This window comes from Ischnura elegans, chromosome 4 (genome assembly GCF_921293095.1).
Source record: "Ischnura elegans chromosome 4, ioIscEleg1.1, whole genome shotgun sequence".
Taxonomy (NCBI): Eukaryota; Metazoa; Arthropoda; class Insecta; order Odonata; family Coenagrionidae; genus Ischnura; species Ischnura elegans.
This window is the reverse complement of record NC_060249.1, coordinates 46,958,205-46,979,814: the sequence shown is the minus strand read 5'-3', so window position 1 is coordinate 46,979,814 and position 21,610 is coordinate 46,958,205. Positions and strand designations below refer to the sequence as shown.

At 37.7% G+C, this 21,610-nt stretch overlaps 1 protein-coding gene across 1 annotated transcript; it reads right to left on the bottom strand.

Moving 5' to 3' along the window:
* Positions 1–2,819: 2,819 nt before the first annotated feature.
* Positions 2,820–18,948, bottom strand: LOC124157397. Its single transcript, XM_046532073.1, has 9 exons — positions 18,777–18,948; positions 18,580–18,701; positions 16,301–16,396; positions 11,568–16,222; positions 6,883–7,072; positions 5,910–6,076; positions 5,030–5,234; positions 3,348–3,479; positions 2,820–3,257 (listed from the first exon to the last, which is right to left on the bottom strand). Exons 1-9 carry the CDS (start codon positions 18,804–18,806, stop codon positions 3,143–3,145), a joined length of 5,712 nt encoding a protein of 1,903 aa, XP_046388029.1. The 5' UTR covers positions 18,807–18,948; the 3' UTR covers positions 2,820–3,142.
* Positions 18,949–21,610: the final 2,662 nt, after the last annotated feature.

Sequence of the window (21,610 nt, the reverse complement as noted above, 5' to 3'; positions counted from 1 at the left end):
GGGATTTCTAAAACCAATTAATTTGTATTTTACAAATACACAAATTGTGTGTTACGAATCACAATCAATGCCTTTCGTTTTCTTTGATGAAGGAAACTACCCTATTGTATAACATTAGACTTATAGTTAACCAAAACTTTCAGCTACCACCTGGTAAGGTGAAAGGCTGTATCATCTTATGGTTTGTGCAAACCAGACATTGTAAAACTGGCTCTTAATAATGTGCTTCCTATGCCTATTGAGAGCTGAAATGGATAAAAATCATGCATCCCAAGATTATTAGTCAGAAGGAGGCAGGGGCGCAGCTAGGAATTAAGGCTGGGGGGGGTTCAGGCACAACTAATGCTTAAGAGTCTGGGGGTGTGGAATACCCACCAGGGTAAGCGGGATTGCAGGGGCACTCCTTTAGAAAATTTTCAAGATATGTAAAGGGTTCAAAATGGTGAGTTTTACGGCTTTCGGAGGGATATTTTATTAATATTTACACTAATCTGTAAGTAATATTAATTCAATTAAGTAAAATGGATGAAACTTTTAAAAACTTCTGAGCTCTGGGGGGGGGGTTATCCCCCAAAACCCCCCCTCACTGTGCCACTGGAAGAAGGTGCATCCTTCAATTCTCCTGTGATACTCGAACACTTCCTAAATATTCTAGAATGGTATCATCAATGCACAATCAACCCACCTGAAGAGCTTAAATCAGGTCCTAACTGAAAAAATGATCAAATTAATCACAAAAAATAGTGAAAATGAAAGTAAATTGGCAGGAGTTGCTTCACTTCATATGCTATAGTTACAGCAGAATCCTCCAAAACATGGAAATATATAAAGGCTTCACTTAGAGCTTCAGCAATTCAAATTCTATGCCACTGATGGTATCAAAAACAAAAATGAGATGTTTAACCGCTGAAAATTGATAAATAAAATAGATAGCAACATATGACTACAGCACACTTGACCAACTTTCGAGAGAGCATTGGAGCTGGCATCATTCCGCAAAAAGGGCCTTAAAAATGCTCAAAGGGACTCTCAGAATAGAATAGGGTAGTTTCCTTCATCAAAGAAAACGAAAGGCATTGATTGTGATTCGTTACCCACCATCATTAGTGTATTTAAAAAATACAAATTATTTGGTTTTAGAAATTCCAGTTTAGACGAATGGCAATGGTCAGTTTTAACCGCATTTGAAAAAGTCAAGATTGGCACCCATGCGATGCCACTCCACGTGACTTCACAGGGATCTAGTTTCTATACGAGTAGTCGGGAGTTTTACATCGTCTGAGATTACCAATGCATGCATGAGGCACAGAGCTCAGGGAAACATCTCTTAATAATCACCTATTAAAGCTGCCTAAGGTAGGAAAGTTTTCTTCATCTGATAGGGTATTAATAATCCTTATTTAAGCCAAGCGCTACCTGCTGCTAGCAGCCTGCATCGTATCAGCGCTCAAAGCCTGGCCCCAAGGTCACCTCACACGGCAACAGTGGGAACCAGAATGAAGTCAGACGGGGTTTTCCCAGCATTCATACTTAGCCGTCGCATTTTCACTTTTCATTTAATCGCAAAAAATAGATATCGTCATTTAAAAATCTAAAAGCGTGAAGTGCGTACCCCAGGAGTAATAATCTTTTGATTTAGGAAATTAAAAAATAACAGGAAACCACCCTGTTAAGTAATTTTTCCTGTAATTTCTCAACTCCAAAGAGCTTTTTTTGTATTATCATAGATTTTTATCTCCGTAGGGGGTGAGAGCATTATTTTCTCTGACTGTGTTTACTTATGGGCAATGCATTTTCCAATTGAAATTGTTAATAAATATTATGTAGCCTTAATTTGGCTTGTTTCCTCAGCAAAATATGATAGGAAAAAAACACATCAGCAGGCCAGCCTGAATGTCATTACATACTTGGCTGTCAAACATGATCTATTTCACCAAAAATATTTACAGGGAATAGTAGAGGGCACATGAACCTAATTCAACTAAGGGCATTTGCGAAAGCACCAATAATCAAGTTCACATGATTTTGAGTTCACTTGATGGACTAAGATCACCATTGACAATTTATGAACAATGTACCTTCAATGGAGGATACATGTAGTGGTCATTGCTGTTTTAAATAATCAGCATTGAACTTCTAATAGAACTTATAGTACCAAAGTCATTGACGGCATGACCGCTAAATGTCTCTTCCATTGGATGCAGTTTGTAATTGTCATAGGAGATTGTTGTCCAAAATCAAGTGAGCTCCAAACTTAAAAATTGGAGCTACATTTAATGTCAGGGAAAAATAATTCCCAGGACCAGGAATTGACCGAAGGACCTATGACTCTTTAATTCCAATTACCGTCACTTGGCAGGCTGGAAATATAGGTATGTATCACATTTATAAATGTGCACAGCTAGTTGGAGATTCTCAAGTAGTAGTGGCTGCCTGGAAGTTCAATCTCCTTTGCAATGCCATCTTAGATTAACTGCAAGGGCCTAAAACTTAGCATTAAGAACTTCAGTAAGATTGTCATAGGAATTAAGAAACTTGGACAAATATGTGACCAGCGCAGTGGCCTAGAAAACCAAAGGTTTTTGTTTTGATTCTTAGCCTAGGGGAATACATACATACTTTCCCATGGCAATGAATGTGAACTTAACTGCCCTTATCGTGGATGGTTTGAATAAATCACAAGCAGGAAGGTTGCTTATTTTTAGCAATTTCTCTGTAACTATGTAGCAAGAAACACCAAAAATCCAACCAAACACAGCGAGGACATAAATTTGCAAACTTATCTCACAATCAATATAACAAATCAATTTAACCAAATATTTCTATGAATTATGTATTTTCCTCAGCAATAAAATCAAATCCTAATAATAAGAAATCAATAATAACATATAAAATTACAAAAACTGTTATTACAGTGATTTCAAAGCAATTATTATACACAGATAAAATATATGAATAAAAACAGTCCAAAATGATGGAAAAATTACTAACTATCATTCAAGTTTCACTCAAATTCCAAGCAAAAATCTCTCAATATTCACAACAACTTACACAAAAATAGGACAGCACAAGAAGTTTTCTCATCGGAAATATTTCCAACATTTGCAAACAGTCAGAGGAAAAAAATCACGTACATATATTATCATTCTAAAATCTGCTCCAATGTAAATACAAAATTCATGACTTCATTGTGAAAATTTCGAAGATAGTGCTCATCACACCTCACAGTCTGTAAGATTGACTGGATTTCAGAAAGCCTATAAGGAAAAATTGAATTTAATTACTTTCCATTGAAATGAAAATTAAATTACGCACAGTATAATGCAATAACTCAATTAACTTCTTACCCCATTTTTCCATAGACATTTTTTACTTTCACATGATTTGGTTTGACACCATCTATTAGATCCCAGTTAAGCACGGATACTTTAACTTCAAATAACAATGATCGCTTCACACTTGGCACCATGAATGAAAACCTAGGGGTAAAAAAATTAGCCATTAGAAAGATCTTGCTTCCATAAGAAATATGTACTTGAACAATCGATAGAAGCTAACCTATGGAGCATACAATTTGAAAATAAATAAGAGAAAAAGATGGAAAACAATCACATACACGATTAATGAATAGAGAGTCAATCAACACTGCCAATGAAATTAGATCTTTAACAACCAAAGATAATTTTCAAAGTAAATAATTAAGACAATGAAGACTCATTCACAATTGACCTAAAAACAGTCCTACATTTATTGCAAGGTTATTTTAGAAGAAAGCAAAAAAGTACAATGATGAGAAGTGGACCACAACTCCCAATAGTAATAACCGCATAAAATAATGAATTCATGCTCCAGATTCATGGTTAGTCATTTTTGAAGACATCTTTGCAAAAACTAATAGATTTGTTCAAAATATTTTTACACTAAACAAAACATCTTTAATACTTGTGCTATTCTTGTGAATTGATAGTGGTAATTTAGTTTCATCAACCATATTAATTTGAAAAACTTTCTCCAGATTTTAATTAGATACTTAGGGAGTTAGAACACCAGTCCTGGCACAGAAATACATTTATTTGACACATAGTATTGTTCAGTTGCTGCTTTCTTATAAAGACTGACACCCAGATGCCACATTTACATTCAATGTGAGTATTTTATAAGCTGTAGACAACCTGAAAATAGCACCCACCACAATTCCACACACATAAGGCGTTAACTTTCACAAGGACTACACTCATGTTTAGGGAGAAGCTCAAACTACAAAAAAAAACAATATCAGCAAATTTTTCTGGTTATTTTTGCTGCCTCCCACCCAAAATATGCAAGTGCTCTATCAATGGATGCTCACACATAATATTGTTGAATGTCTATTGAAAAAAATTTATGGACATCAAAGCCACCTTATCGGAAAATTAAATACATCAACATTTTAGGCACTCATTTCATACCTTCGATGGGAATGAATGCTCATAAACACAAGTACAATGAAACCTCCCTTCATGACCACTCCTATTACGTGACCAGTCTCTTAAATAATGATACTTTACGGAATATAGAGCCAGAAGGTTCATGGTATTTGATTACTTACTAAAATTCATAGATTACCACTTTCAAGGAAATTTCCCTCTATTGAATGAATGAATTACTAGCTGCATTTTATAGACATTGTCGATAAAAAGAGCATCATTTATACATGCATTTGAAACTTTTGTTTAGCATTTCTGCAAATATGTCGGGCGTACATACTTGCCATCCTTATATATACATAAGCAATTCATTTCCAGTGTGACATATGCAATTTTATGCACTAGAGTGGAAAATATTGAGATAAATTATTACGCTGTACTCATAAAAATTTCAGTGAATTGGTAAAAATATAAACACAACTTTGTCCTTTAGGATCTTTTTAGTACTTTTAACGATTTGTGAGTTCAAGAGATTTTTTTCAAACACTAGCAAATGATTGTTTTAACATTTCAAAAGCGATTGAAAGGCAATGCCTTATATTAAAATTCATATTCATACTTACCCATCACATTTTTTGGCAATAGGACAAGTTTTTGACAGATTATACATCTGCTTGAGAAGAAGATTCATAGCCAAGAACTCTTCATTGAGGTATTCAAATAGCCTTGGTAACTGTTCCGAGGAAGAGCATTTAGAAAGGAGATGACTTGGAGAATATCTTTCTAGGATAACCTTCACAATAACCCTACAATACCAGGCACTTTCATCTGAAAAGAAAATTTGAGATTATGGCAGACAGAACACACTTGAAAATACCAGCTTCAAGGAAGAGGAGGGTTCAAAATCCTGGTACCAAAATTTAAACAAGCTTCTAAGACAAGCAGTCAATGAAGCGCTGCCGACAAATCATGGGTATCTTTGTATTTTTTACCAATTAGTTTAAACAATAAATTTCACATACAAAACAACAGTCCCACAGTAATCAGCAGTCAAATGCCTTACATCTTCGACTTCCACCTATATACAAGTTCATATCGTGATGTTGGTGGTTGTTTTCAGGAATTGCTGCGTGGGTAACATTTTCTTTGTCGACGTTTCACTCCTCCTACTGGGAGCGTTTTCAAATAAGTCAATAATTATTGAATTTTTTTATTCTCTTGAAAACGCTCCCAGTAGGAGGAGTGAAACGTCGCGCAAGAAAATGTTACCTACGCAGAAATTCCCGAAAACAACCACCAACATCGATAAAAGAAGCTGTGAAAATCTTCATACGAAAATTCATACCGTGATACAGATACATTTTCTAAAATATGTTGCCAAATCATTGAGCATAAATTCCAATAGCAAATATTGGCCAAAGCTAAAAAATCCTGAACCAGCATATGCCAATAAGAATACATATGTACTTTTATTACAAATCATGAACACATTTTTAAACTTACCTGTGATACAAGATTTCAACTCAACGCTCTCAACAGTCCTTGCATTTCTTGAATCTTGGCCGTCATAGAGTGGTACCAAGTTGACTACCAGTACAAGAGCTTCATGGAAAAACATAAATGAATACTGATTTTCAAGAAGCTTCCAGATGGCCCACTCACAAGAATCCCTGCAGAATTAATGAAAAAAATGGACTAGAGATACAAATTAATTCAGAAGAAACTGGAAGTAAATAAATTAACTGAAACCAAGTCAAATAATGTTAAAAAAAACTTCCTACACCTCACTCAAAGAATTAAATTTGTGACCAGATATTGACTTATTTGGACAAAAAATTCAGCTACACACCATAAAAATATCGTCTTCCTTTTTGTAGCGTATGAGTTAACTGGTTGACAATTGAGCAAAAATTTTCAAAATATCCTCAGGACAAAAATTATTTCAGCAGAAAGGGGTAAAAGCTTTGTGACCTTCCAACAACCCAAACAAAAATGAGAGTAAGAGGAAATAAAATTAGAGAGCACGCCAATCTGGTAGCTTGAGGAGTCAACAACACCGGGGAATTAAGGTGTTCTCAAGCATTTTGAAATAGCTAATGAAGTGATAGCAGAAAGAGTTCATTCATTTCAAAAAGGGCGAAAGGCACAGATGAGAATGAAACCCGGGAAATAGTAAGGACCCTTTTCATTGCAGTGACTGCAATCACCGACACCTAATTCTGAAACAGTAAATTCCACAGAAAAATCTCTCTTTGGATAGAAACTGTGTCTCCATAGAAGGGACCCTACCATGCGAAAAAAACCTCAGCCTTTGAAATGATAAACCGTTTCAAAGTAAATATGAATACATGGTTAAGTTTAGGCTAAGGCTCCAATATGAAAAAAATATTTTATCACCAATATATTCAGAAACACAAGTATTATTACTCATTAATAAATTAATTACTTAGATAAGCATACAAAAAATTACACTAACTTTTTTGTTTCCATCTTAATCCAGTCTTCAACTGAAGAAACAGGCTTCAGACTCTCTTCAGGATTAACAGCACTAATTTCTGTTGCTGCATTGACACAGGGTTTAACAACAAGTTTCTCTGATGACTCTCTAACATCAGCCCTATCATCAGTCTTTTGGCATTCTACACCCCCTTCCATTGGTTCAGAACCTGCAACAAAAAATTAAGATAGGAATGCTTAAGTTACATAAAGATTCCATGATGATGGCTACGAAAATTGAGACATTGTAAATTAAGGTAAACATGATTTGCCAATAAACTCCATCTATCGATTAAAGTAATTAGAAAAGTCAAGACATCAGCTTTATTCCCGTCTTTGATTACAAGTTTTCAAGTCATTGGCAGTTCATCTAATTAATTTTCTCAGGATTGGGTATGACCTTAAAGTTGAATGATGAGCTCTTTTTAATGCCTAGATCAATCTTAAAAACCAACAAAGAGCTTCAACTTAAAATAAACAAGATATTAAATAGTTTAAAGTATACCGGGACTAGCCGCGGTGATAACTTTTACGGGAGTCACCCGCAGTGCACAATCGTGCGAAAGATCCACAGAGAAAAAATCTTTCGCCTTGACCGGGATTCGAACCCGGATCCCCCGATTTCCGGTCGAGTGCTTTAGCCAGTTAAGCTACCGAGGCGTCATTCTTCCCTGAGGATATTCTCGGACACTACCGGACAAGATGTGACTGGACTGCTGAGCATATGATGCCGCAAGCAGTCCAAATCGTGCGCACAGCGCCACAGCCGGAGAGCAGGCCCGGACATAGAACACAAAGAGGTGTTCGCTCTAGACTAGTTTAAAGTATACCGGGACTAGCCGCGGTGATAACTTTTACGGGAGTCACCCGCAGTGCACAATCGTGCGAAAGATCCACTTTTACGGGAGTCACCTGTGGATCTTTCGCACGATTGTGCACTGCGGGTGACTCCCGTAAAAGTTATCACCGCGGCTAGTCCCGGTATACTTTAAACTAGTCTAGAGCGAACACCTCTTTGTGTTCTATGTCCGGGCCTGCTCTCCGGCTGTGGCGCTGTGCGCACGATTTGGACTGCTTGTGGCATCATATGCTCAGCAGTCCAGTCACATCTTGTCCGGTAGTGTCCGAGAATATCCTCAGGGAAGAATGACGCCTCGGTAGCTTAACTGGCTAAAGCACTCGACCGGAAATCGGGGGATCCGGGTTCGAATCCCGGTCAAGGCGAAAGATTTTTTCTCTGTGGATCTTTCGCAAGATATTAAATGTCTAGTACTTCATGTGAGTGCAAGTAATTCACAAGTCTAAATTACTCAAATGATGGAAGATAAAGCAGTATAAGCAGCAATGGCACTGCCATAAGGAAAGGCCTCTCAAAGGTTCTAATTTTGCACACTTTGAACTCCAACATAAAGTATAATGCAGCTATATAAAAGACATTTTTTTAGCATATTTATTGTGAAGTTCAGTCAAAGTGAATTTAATTAGAGTTGAGGGGAAAAGTATACACGGCGACAAAGTGTTAAGGGCTGGAGAGTATGCTAAAGATGTGGTATGTGAGACAAAGAAAGTTGATTACATAAGAGAAAGTAGAAGGTCATATGGAATACTAATGAGACAAGGCAAATAATATGGTTAGAAGATCAATAAAAAGAGAAGTATGACTATTGTTAGCTTATAAGTTAATTTCATCCCCTACTGTTAAAAATCTATTAGCCTTGAAGGCTTAGAGTTACAATATGAATTGATGATAAAACACACTGGACTACTTTAATAACCACCATGATATACACAAATTGAATAAATGGGATTTTAATCACTAAATAAAGCTATACCTGTGAGTATAATCGAGATGGAATAAGTTTTTTGAATTTTGGCACACTTGCTAACAATGTAACTTTATACTGTAATAAATGAGTGTCATCTTCCGGTAATGGTTTCCTAAGTTGGTGCGTTCTTTCTTTTCCTCCACGATGAGTCCACAGTTATCCACTGCCGATTTAATAATCACAACAATACCAACTGTGCAGCTCAATAATACCAAATTCATGCAAATATACATCAGCCATTCAAATAAAAATGAGTACTGTAATGGTTCAAGCCCCATTACAATACATTTTACTCGGCGCATTTTCTTCCCTACCTGTTTACCCGCTCGTTCCACGACCTTTCCAAAACCCCACCCCCAAACCATGGCCCGTGGAGGAAGGCGTGGGTTGAGTCAGAGGGGATGAATGTGTTTTTCGCCGATTTTTGTATAAATGTGTGTGAGTGTGTGTGTGTGTGTGTGTGTGTGTGGGAGGAGGGGAGCTCGGGTTTTCCCTGAATGAGTGGCGTATTACTCCTCCCTCCCTTCATTGTGCATTACCCCACCCCTAGTTGAGGTATGATAAAAAGGTGGTGCACGAAAGAGAACGAGAGAATTCCAAAGTGACTGTCGGGCGGAGCCTATGCCCAAAATCAGTGCGACGCACGGCAGGAGGAGACAAGGGGCCCAAGCGTTTCCAGAAAGATTGATCCGGAAGAATCCCCCCCCCCGTCCGAAGGAGCAAAGGACCAGCTGAAGAGGACGCATTATCTCCGTTCCGGATGCAGCTTCCTCCAACAAGGGAGAAAGGAGTGCAGTAAATGGAACGAGAGAGTGTTGGATCCGACCTGGTCGAGACTCGGACTACGACAAAGTAAGATTGCAGCTATTTCCCCCCCCCCCATTAACCCCGCTTGTGTCTCCTGCCAAGCCAAGTTAAGACAAACATTCACTGAACGCACCCGTTACATTAGTGAAAGTGAAATCAGTCACCACGTACAATTAACGTTCGCACCCCAAATTTATATTCGACGGGATGGACTATCATTTACCTCCCCAGTCAAGAAATCACTGAATTTGTATCATATTTACGTGTTCACCACCGAACTTTTATTTGTTATCATCATTCTCTATATTGATTTTCATCTAGAAACCAAGTTATATTGTTGTTTTTTTTTTTATTGTAATTTATCATCGATGTTTCATAAGTGGCTTTCACCAATTCATATTTCATTAGCGTATAAGAGGGTTCATTTTGTTTGTTTTGTCATATGCAATCTTATTTGTGTGAATTATATTTTGTTTAATTGAAAGTGTTTGAGAGAGTGTTTTTGTCCTGATTCCTCCACGGGTCACCCCATTGAAAATATCCTTCGTCCTTCCTTTCGCCCCGTCTGATTTCCTTCCCGTAAATGCGTGTTGGACGAGTGCATCAGCGCCCGAACGTCACCCATCAGTTTGAATCGGGAACCCCCCACCCGCAATCATCTTCACAGAAGGGGAATATTTTTTTTATTTTATGTGAATTACGAGAAGTGAGTGGCATAGTTTTGTCCCGTGGGTCCCATGCGGGAGGGATCTTCGCGGATTTGTATTTTCTTTATTTTTGTGCGACGTCTCCCCCCGTTTCTATTGTGGTATCCGGGCGAGTCGGGGGTGGGATGCCACAGTACATACTATAAATATACGTAAAATGATAGCGATTTCGTGAGTACTTAGCGCAAGTTCATGTTTTATCATGAGAGCGTTACATTTTTTTTTATTAGGCTACACTGCTTTATGATGCTTCCCTGAGGAACGAATTTGTGCTATATCGAAATTGCACTATGCGGGGCATGGGTGTATATGCATCCGAAGGTTGACCTCACCCTAAACGCTGAGATTTAATCAATCAAAATTCTTTGCGCTGTATACTTTGGTTTAATTTCTTTCACAAGCCTCTGCTCTGTCCCCAAATAAAATTATCCAATCAAATAGAAAGAAAACTCAATATGCAGTTGGTAAAATTATTTTAAAAAGTATAAACAATGCCTCCGAGAGGTAAAAATAATTAATAATACGTAAAAGTACTCAACAAACAGCTGGAAAAGACACGCTTCCGAGCCAGAGGACTTGGTGAACTCAAATTTACATTTTGATGACATAAACTATCGCATTCAAAACTTTCCAAAAGTATTCTTAGCAAGTGCAAACATTTTATCGCGAAAATAATGAGGATAATAGATCGCTCTGCTGTCATCTTCATGCTCTGGATATTTTTGGAAACTGATTTAAAAGCATGAAAGGTGGCAGCATAAAATTATCTTCTGAAGGATGGACTGAGACCTCCTCCTGTGTAGTTCCCTTACTGGGGTCAATGGGACCAAGTGGTCCTATCTTCTCTCACCCCAAATGATAATGATTTAAATGGAGGTTGATTATATTTAATCTGAGATCACAAACACATATTCAATTAACTGAGAAGAAGGGGGAGAGTGGTAGCCGAATGAGTTAAGTACTTGGCTGCATATCAAGGGGACACTTCCAAACAATAAGAAGGCCTCAAAGAGCAAGATGGCCCAAGGTAAGTAACAGGCTGGCTGAACCCTGAATGCATAAAATTCATATGCTGTCAGAGGTGAGTTTCATCTCACCAGTCCAAACTAACCTTTGAGAAGCTCTTAGGGAGTTAGAATGAGAAGAGAGACTTAGCAAATTAAATAGCATGAGGATAGTGGACGTACACAGACATTATTAGCAAGTACCAAACATGGTATTACGTTCCATGCAAAATACCTAATCTAGCTGCCATATCACCCGAACAGATAAATGTTCAATTAATAGCACTATCATAAAAATGGACATAAAAGATTACAACTCACCATCCTCTGAAGGGTGTACTGATGACATTTCACCATTTGATTTGACTGCAGCGAGTTCTCTTTCATCTTGGTCAGGCAAATGATCCATAAGTTCCAAACCAGCACCATCCTCCACAGGAGAATCTTTCTCAGAAACTTGCGCACATTCCATTGGAATTTCTTCAGATGGGAGAGGTGCTGGCTCTTCTGAAGTTGTGGTACTAGGCTTGGGGTCAATTATATCACCGCATTTGCTGTCTGTAAATGATTTTCCTACACCACGCTTTGCATTGACACTGACATTACCACATAAAGGAGCAGCATCCATGATTTTATTTGCCTCCTTTTGTTGCTTAAGTTTACCTAAAGCCACTGTAAATTCCATTCCTTCATCCATGTCTTCAGGTTCAGACTTCTTTGGTGGCGAGGAACATATATCCATTAATTCACCTCTGCCGAAGGTTGTTTCCACGACTGGATATTCAGTGTTAGCCCTGCATGTTGCCTCTGGCTCACCTTCCGTAACTTCAGATAGAGACTGCTCCATAGCCTCGTGTTCCAAATTTTTTTTCTCACGTGTCTGATACACAATTGTCTCACCTTCAATGCACTGATTTGTTTTTTCATTACAATGACCAAATTCTCTGTTTGATGGATGCAGTGCTTCTCCAGATCGAGTCTCAACCACATGAATACTTTCACTCTCTTCCATCATGACAGTACCTTTACCACATCCACCCTTTTGACCTCTTTCGGAAGCACTAACTGAAATTTCTGATGTGCCCTTCAATGTCTGCACTACGATACTGTCTTCAGGAATGGGTAAAGACAAATTATCTGCAACAATTTTCCTTTCCTCTTCATCACCTGCATAATGGAAAGGTTGCCTTTCCAACATTTCACTCATATTGTTCATTGCTTGAGACTTTTCCCCAGTTGAAGTGCTATTCTCATCCTCAATCTTTGGCTCATCAAAATTTGTCTCATTTATTTTCGATTCACAATCACTTTTGCTTCCTCTTATATTGTCAATGCTGGGGTACACACATTTTGGAGGTACAGACGTAACAAGAGAAGAAGTTGATCCCACGTCCTCTGCTTCAACATGAGTTTCATCAATCACTTTAGGTTCATTGAACTCTATCACATCACAGTCCTCAGGTTTAACTTTCTTCAACCTTCCTAATGGCACAGTCATTTCCATGCCGTCATCATCTGGACAGGTAAAGTTTGATTGCTGGATTTGTAGGATCAAATTTTCTGTAGGACTGACATTATCATGCCTTGATTCTAGCATTGGAATAAGTACATCCCTTCCATTAGCATCGAGGCTTGGGTCATCCATTATTTTGGATTTGCAAACGCCCTTACCATAAGCCTCTTCAACTGTTTGCAGGCCTCCTACTGCATCCATAGCAGGCAGCATGTTATCAATAGTTTCTTCAGCTTTTAAAGGTTTCAATTTTTTAACAGGAACAGTTAACTCCATGCCTGTTAGGTCACAATTAGTAATGCTCATAATTTGTGATTTCTCTGTTAAATTATCTGTGCATTCCTCAGCATAAACTTCTTTCATCCTCCCCAATGGAACAGTTAATTCCATACCGATAACCTCAGGATCATGTGTCTCGTCAACTATTTGAGGGTCTCCCACTTCATCCACCCTTTGTGAAGGAGTTTTGTCTTCCAATCCAACAGAACTAGTGGTGTCTACAGCAGAAGTTGGGAGTAGCATTTTATCAACAGTTTCTTCAGCCTTAAAAGGCTTCAATTTTTTAACAGGAACAGTTAACTCCATACCCGTTAACTCACAATTAGTAATGCTCATAACTTGTGATTTCTCTGTTAAATTATCCGTGCATTCCTCAGCATAAACTTCTTTCATCCTCCCCAATGGAACAGTTAATTCCATACCGATAACCTCAGGATCATGTGTCTCTTCAACTATTTGAGGGTCTCCCATTTCATCCACCCTTTGTGAAGGAGTCTTGTCTTCCAATCCAACAGAACTAGTGGTATCTACAGCAGAAGTTGGGAGTAGCATTTTATCAACAGTTTCTTCAGCCTTACAAGGCTTCAATTTTTTAACAGGAACAGTTAACTCCATGCCTGTTAGGTCACAATTAGTAATGCTCATAACTTGTGATTTCTCTGTTAAATTATCCGTGCATTCCTCAGCATAAACTTCTTTCATCCTCCCCAATGGAACAGTTAATTCCATACCGATAACCTCAGGATCATGTGTCTCGTCAACTATTTGAGGGTCTCCCACTTCATCCACCCTTTGTGAAGGAGTCTTGTCTTCCAATCCAACAGAACTAGTGGTATCTACAGCAGAAGTTGGGAGTAGCATTTTATCAACAGTTTCTTTAGCCTTACAAGGCTTCAATTTTTTAACAGGAACAGTTAACTCCATGCCTGTTAGGTCACAATTAGTAATGCTCATAACTTGTGATTTCTCTGTTAAATTATCTGTGCATTCCTCAGCATAAACTTCTTTCATCCTCCCCAATGGAACAGTAAATTCCATACCAATTCCCTCAGAATTAGTGTCATCCGCCAGTTGAATTTTAGGTAACACATTAGGAACAGAATCTTTACACTTATTTCCCAATAATCTGCCAATTGGGACCGTTAATTCCATTCCCATATCCAAGTTGACATCATCATCATCTCTTCTTTCTGGTGATAAATGACCTGGATGATTCACGTCCTTCTCCCCAGTAAATCCATCTATAGGTACATTAAATTCCATGCCCTTTGCCTCCAGTTTGTTGTCATGCACAGTTTGACTTGGCAAAAGTACATCGTTGGTCAAGTCGTGAGACTTGGGCAATGATGTGTTTTCGCGAGCCACTTTACCCAATGGAACAGTTAATTCCATACCCATTGCATCAGGTATGGTTTCATCCAGTAATTCAGAGCCTGGATGCTTATTATCATCACTAGGATTATATTTTCCTCCCTTCAACCCTCCCAATGGAACAGTTAATTCCATACCCATCCCATCAGGGTTGGTGTCTTCTGCCATATGAGACTCAACTGCTGGTTCAGGATGGTCCACATGTTCCACTCCCTTTAGGTTACCAAGAGGCACAGTAAACTCCATATCCAGTTCATGTGGATTCACACTCTCTGTCACACGTGACTCAGCCATCATGTTGATCAGGCTATCTTCACAATTTTCATTTGTAGCAGCCACGGATGCATCTTCCATTACGGAAGTCTGGAGATTGATAGAATCCACTGAATGAGATGACAATTCTCCATTTCCAGAAAGTTCATGCACTTCTCTCCTCAACTTTCCCACAGGAACAGTGAAGTCCATACCCATGGCATCAGGGCTAGTGGCATTCAAATCTTCACGATGGGCTGAAGAATGTTCAACAGAAAAACTACATTTGTCTTTCAAGGGAACAGTCATATCCATTCCTACACCCAAAAGGTTAGTTTTATTGCCTAAGGAGGAGCAAGATAATGAATTTTCAACAATATTTTCTTTATTCTTAATTCCCTGGGATGAATAGACACATCCATTTTCCAAATTTTCTTGAGTGGCTATGCCACCGTTAGTCATGGACAATTCCATATCAGAGCTTACGGTATTGTCCACAACCTTCTCTTCTGTGCTGCCCTTACTGGCATTCAATATGTCCATAAGTGACTTTGGTTTATCGTCATCAATACCACGATGGTTTACAGCTTCAGAGGGCAATGCTGAATTATTCTGCTCCAAAATTTGTCCCCAAGTCCCAGTCATTTCAAGGTCTTCTGCCTGCTCTCTTTTTTCTTTTGCCTGCTTTATTATTTGAGCGTGATTATTTCCATAGTTTGAGCCATGCAAGTGCATATCACTTAGTATAAGAGGGTTAGTGAGCTCCATACTTATTTGAAGAGAGTTGTTCTGGTCCAAAAGCTCATCATTATCAGCAGAGTAAACGTCATTCTTAGATACAGATGATGATGGTAGTAAATCTAAGATATTACTTTTAGTCTCGTTAAAACTTGAAGGTCCTCCAACACTTACAAATTTATTCTCATCATTACGTTTAGGGAGATAATTGCTGGTATTCCCCTCCTTAGAGCCGCTAAACTGTTGATTTGAAAGTTTCTCCATCACAACATAACTTTCTACAACTTCAATTTTTCCAGGAGCCAAAGTGCAATCCATATTCATGCTATCCATCAATGTGTTCTTGGTTTCATATTTTGCAGCTGCATTTTCGTCAGCATGTATAATAACGGGATCTTTCATTTGACATCCATCTTTTAGGACATTTTCTGACAAACTTTGTGGAAATAACTCTGATTTTCCTCTACAAATATCCCCATCTGAAGTATCCAACATACTGTCCATTATCGTCCTAGTTATGTTAGAACTTGATTCAATATGTGAGTATGAAGATTTTAAGGGCTCAGAGAGGTTCAACTCATCAAAAAATATGGTTGTGTCTCCTTCCTCCACAAATTCTGTTTTAAAGCAGTCCAGGGATTTCCTAGGTTGTTTCACTGCTCTTGCACCGGATTTCTGCAGCATTGATGCATTGGAATCGGAAGGTAGCCCACCATTTGTTTCATCATTGTTTGGGTTCAAGGAAAGTTGTAAAGTGGATGTCCTTTTCCTTTTGTAAACTTTCTGACTTTGGACACAAGACAGTCCCTCAAACACATTTGCACTGGAAACAAAAATGTTCCACATGAAAACTGAGACCATTAAAAAATATTGACATGTAAATTACGAAACAGAAAAGTACCTCTTTCCTTGATTTTCATCACCTTCCATGCTTTCGAGTGACTCTTCATAGCTCTGATGCCAATTTGTCATGTAACCAATAGAAGGATCAAATTCTCTGTAGAAACAAGTAAATTTTGAGGGTTAGTTAAACATACCGAGTGTTAATTATGTAAATGGAATGCAAAGGAAAAGAGATTAATAATAGTAGAAAGGGTTATTCATTTCTTTTTCTTTATAATAATTAACGACTAAATTGGACATCTCACAAATTCGTACTACGGTAATAAATAACAAATGACGTCAATTGGAGTACATAGTATTATTAGTTAGACTGTACTAGGAGTCAGTAAAGCAGAAAATTATTAAAATCTAGCGATGCCCTTTAGGGAAACCCACACCATGGTGTAAACATATATGCATTAACCTTGGATACTTTGAGATGTCACACATTGTGGGATACACCACCTGAGGACATGATATTGACATGACTAACATATCATTTTGAGAGAAAAACATTTTCAAACAGGAATAACTAGGGAGGCCCTCAAAATAAGGATCAACACAATTTTATGACGACAACAAGATGAGCTCACAAACAGCATCGAATGGGGCACACAAAAAATTAGTGGTCTTAATTTGGACAGCTTGGATCAGGATGATTTCATTGCCTTCGGGGAGGCATAATGTAGATAAAAAATAAATCTGCAAAAAAGCATAAATCTGTCAAATTAAAAACACATTCGATGATCAAGATGTATCATTCTACCCAAAAATACACAACTGATTTTATTGACAACAACTAGAATGGATTTATAGAGTGTACTTTTGCAGCATATTTTGATACATTCAGGGTGCATCATTCATTGCTTGATGATGCACCCCACAATGGTCGCAAAAGCTCGCTTGGCAAAGCATTATACACAGCTGCTCCTAAAAGCCTCCAATACACAAGAATCTCACTGCAAAAGCCTACATTTCTGAGATCAAGCTTGTGTAATGATATAAAATGATAAATAAATGTAATGATATAAAGAGATTTTCAAGGTACAATTACTAAATGAAAATGATCTTTGCTTGCAAAATGCAGCAATATCACAAGATCTTCTTGAAAATCCACAAGAAATACTCATTTTTATTTTCATTCCTTCCTCACCAAAATTTAAGCTCCTTAAACTAAGAAAATAAAAGCTTTTAAAGTAATACATTTTTGATTTCTAAATAATACCCATTCCCATAGACTGCAGTCCCCCCACCAAGTTCCATGATAGAAAAGATTTAATAAAAAATAAACTATATAATAATTAATCAATATTATAATTAGAATAAAGTTAGCCGTGCTATATGGCTGCATATGCAGCTGTTTTGTCCTGAAAACTTTGCAACTGACAGCAGTAATCAACAAGCTGTGTGAAAATACCAAAAATATTTTTTTGAATCCAGTGCATAGCAACAGAATCCTATTCTGTTCTGTTTCAGTAGCATGTAAGTGGTTGAAATGGAGTAACAGCTGTTACCAATGTTCACAACGAGGTGTTTTAGGAAATTGTTTGGCCATGCAACTTCTACGGTTGATACACAGTTACAAAGTAACAGTTGTGTCCTTTACGAGCCATCACTGATTGAAAGTGATGTTATGAATTCAGATATCAAGAGCATTCAATATTTTTATGACATCAAAATCCTTAAAATATCTAACCAACATCTACCTTTACGATAACCCTTATGTACTTTGATTTTTGTTAAGAAGCATATTTAAACTTTCCCATAGAATTAGAGGGAAAATACTTCCTTGCAAGAGCAATGACGATTTGAATTGATTTTACTATAGTTGTACCTTTATGACATCACTAAACCATAAATTATAAAATACCAGTTAATGACTAGATACATGAATTAGAGAAAAACTGTGGCATTTTTAAGTATCCCCTCCTACGAAATTTTCCCTCGAAATCTAACCTCTGCAGAAATCTTACACTGCAAACTCACACGCAGGACCTTAACGCTAAGGACGATATCGCAAAGACCTTCGACTCAAATGCCAGAGAATAATGCTCGGTACTCTTATGTCTAGGTAATGTCTCCCGTACAAATGATAAATGGTTTCTGTGCAACACTTTTGAAACGAGATATGCGAAACATACTGAATTCAGGCTTGGAAGTCACTTTTATAACAATTCTTGATAACAACAAGTGATAATGAATATACTAACTTAAGTTTACCAGTGATATCTTTACCAATACCTCAGTCTACAAATGAAATTATAGAAATATTGAAAAACAATGCCAGGTTCAACATACTTGATTTGACTGGTTCTCGAAAAGCTAACTCTGCGGCTGGTAGGCTGCGTGAGAGTTCCATCTTCGTCGCTATCGAGGTCCTGAAGAGGAGCCCTGACGACCTGCTTTGGTGGCTTTAATATCTGCGAAAATATTAAAAATTAGGAATGCACACGACAAAGATGACACAATGCCTGCTTATGAATTAAAACACCTACAGATGATCTCCTTGGCTTTCTGGGCATCATTATTTAGCACAAAACCTAACCATGGAAGTGTGTTTGATCATAGAGGTAAACCAACACCACTTTGTAATAGAACAATAAACACGAGCAACACGAAGCAACACTAATGAAGACCGCGGATACACAATTCCACTGGACTCCAAATTTCAAATACACTTGGATCTCTCAAATCATTGGTCGAAGGGGATCATGTGACTTAATTCGTTCGTCTTTTGTTTTCCCTATTTGTAATTGGGCGGTTGTTTCGGATAGATCGATTAATTGGTGTCGTTGACATGTTTATTACATACATGCATAGGCCCCGTCAAATAAAGAAAAAAGTTAAACTAAAATAAAATGGCAGCACATATTAAAAAAAATTCAACAGCATACAGAAATATTATCAGTCATTAGACAAGAATCATCTTACATTGTAAAAATAGTTGTCATGATAATATTTTTTCCATTTAATTTTTTAAAAATCAGTTTATTTCAGCTGGCAAATTGTTAAACAATTTGCAACCCATATGTGTAGGCCCTCTGCTGAACAGAATAAGATCGTGTGTTCTGTTACATAATTGGATTTTTTTCTTGTATCATATGGTTATGAATATTTTTATTTATCTTTGAGTTAAATTTACCTTCAAAAGTTTTTACTGGTAATATCGATTCGCACACATAGGTAAAAGTTGAGGCACAATCTTAAGTTTGTTGACTTAGCCATATATTTAATACTATTTCATACATGAGACATGGCCGTGGTATACAAACTTCAATGATAACCACTACTTAAGAGTGCATTCGGCATGCCCTAGGGGAATATTAAGCAAAACTGCAACGGGAGAAACCTGTGAAATAATATTGTTATATTCCATCTATTTGGATTTTTATGCAGACATAGATCTACAACTTCCATTCCTCACAAGCCACAGACTATCTCAAGAAATGATACCCTATACTAAATTGCCCACTAATCTCAAGAGATTAGTGGGCAGACTTGTGACCCTCCCCCCATAGCTGTTTATGCCCCAGCTGTAGTCTTGTCGTTGCTATTGATTTGATAGAAATGAATACTAAAATTTAACTCAATAATATTTAACCTCCCAATTTTGTTTTCAAATTCATCTGTGATTAAATTTGAATCCACAAGGTAACATGAACTGAGACTGGCTTAGTAAATGATATTATTTTTTTGGGTTCTCTGCAGTTAATTATCTTTAAATGAGTTATTAAAGTAGGCATCAGTTATGTGAGAGTATGTACTGAGTAGGCCTTAAAAGATAAGTTATTCTTGCAGAAAACATTGACACAAAATTCAAAAACAAAATGTGAACACACCATTTGCCACTAGATATCTGGATACACTGATATCATTCGGTTGAAAATGTTTCTTCATACACTGCTTCATCTACAGATTATCTTATATTTTCTAATTACGTTCTATTTTCTTCCAGCTAGTCGAGCCACTTGTTCTTAAACAAAGAAGATATTATAGTCAAGGTTTTTAATTAAATTGCTAGAAACCAATGACGTCACAGGGACCTAGTTTCTATATGAGTAGATAGGAGTTTTACATCGTCTGAGATTACCAATGCATGCATGAGGCACAGAGCTCAGGGAAACATAACTTAATAATCACCTATTAAAATTGCCTATGGTCGGAAAGTTTCCTCTGTTGGATAAGGTATTACTAATCCTTATTTAAGCCAAGTGCTACCTGCAGGCAGCCTGCATCGTATCGGCGCTCATAGCCTTGCACCAAGGTGGCCTCACACGGCAGCAGCCGGAACCAGAATGACATCACACAGGCTTTTCCCAGTATTCATACTTAGTTGTTGCATTTTAGCGTGCTTGAAAAATTTCACTTTTCATTTAATAAAAAAAATAGATATCGTAATTTAAAAATATTAAAGCGTGAATAACATACTCTAGGAGTAATAACCTTTCGATTCAGGCAATAAAAAAATAGGAAAACACCCTATCGAAGAAAGAAAAAGAGCACTTTGCACAGTGGAAAGAGGTTATTTTTCTTTACAGGCAGAGCAAAATACGATGGCCTTCATAGTGCATATAAGGGTATATATTTGGGAATAAAAACAATAAAATCCGAAAATTAACCCTTGGGCTGCAGGAACGTTTTTAAACAGTCCGCATAGTGAGTGCGGGAGAAACGTTTTACCAGATTTTCTTACCACTGGCAGCCTTTCCTTGAACTCGGCCCAACCTAATGGCAGAGAGCACAAAGGTGTCTTTCGAGGACTGGGTACCCTCACCATGGGGAGCGCAACCTGGATTATCCCTTCTCCGAGAGAGCTCCCTGCTCTCCGGGGTGCATTCACGATGAAAACAATTCCAACGAATCCTTGCATTTCCTAGGAATATATTTATCTTGCTGTTGTCCATTAGCCGGGGAAACTTACTTGAACGCATTGGTCTCTCTTTTTCAAACTATCGGTGGTAGGTCTTCCGTCCCTGTGTAATTACCAAGAACATATATTATTATATTCATAGTCTGTCGTCAGGGGGTAGGGTGGGCAGCCCCGGATTCGAAGGGCCCTCTACCTGCTAAATACACGCCCGGGGTCGACGGAAAAATATCTTCCCCGCTCAAGTCCCACACACAGTGGCAACTAAATATTGACGCTCCTGCAGTAACAGATTATAGTCAGGAGATTTTATCACAAAAACTTTGATGATAAAATAAAAGGCTAGTCTCCCAAAACTCTTTTGAAGTGAGATTTACATACTTCAGGAGCTAAGAAAGGGCTATTTTAAACCAACTTTGCGTATCATAATGGAAATATAACCAAAATAAATAATAAAACATG

Excerpts from the sequence above, each read along its gene's own strand:
- LOC124157397 (XM_046532073.1), bottom strand. The coding sequence starts at position 18,806 with ATGATGCCCAGAAAGCCAAGGAGATCATCT. Across the intron at positions 18,702-18,776 it reads GAAAGCCAAGGAGATCATCT|ATATTAAAGCCACCAAAGCA; the intron begins GTAGGTGTTTTA and ends ATATTTTCGCAG. Across the intron at positions 7,073-11,567 it reads AGTACACCCTTCAGAGGATG|GTTCTGAACCAATGGAAGGG; the intron begins GTGAGTTGTAAT and ends TTTTTGTTGCAG.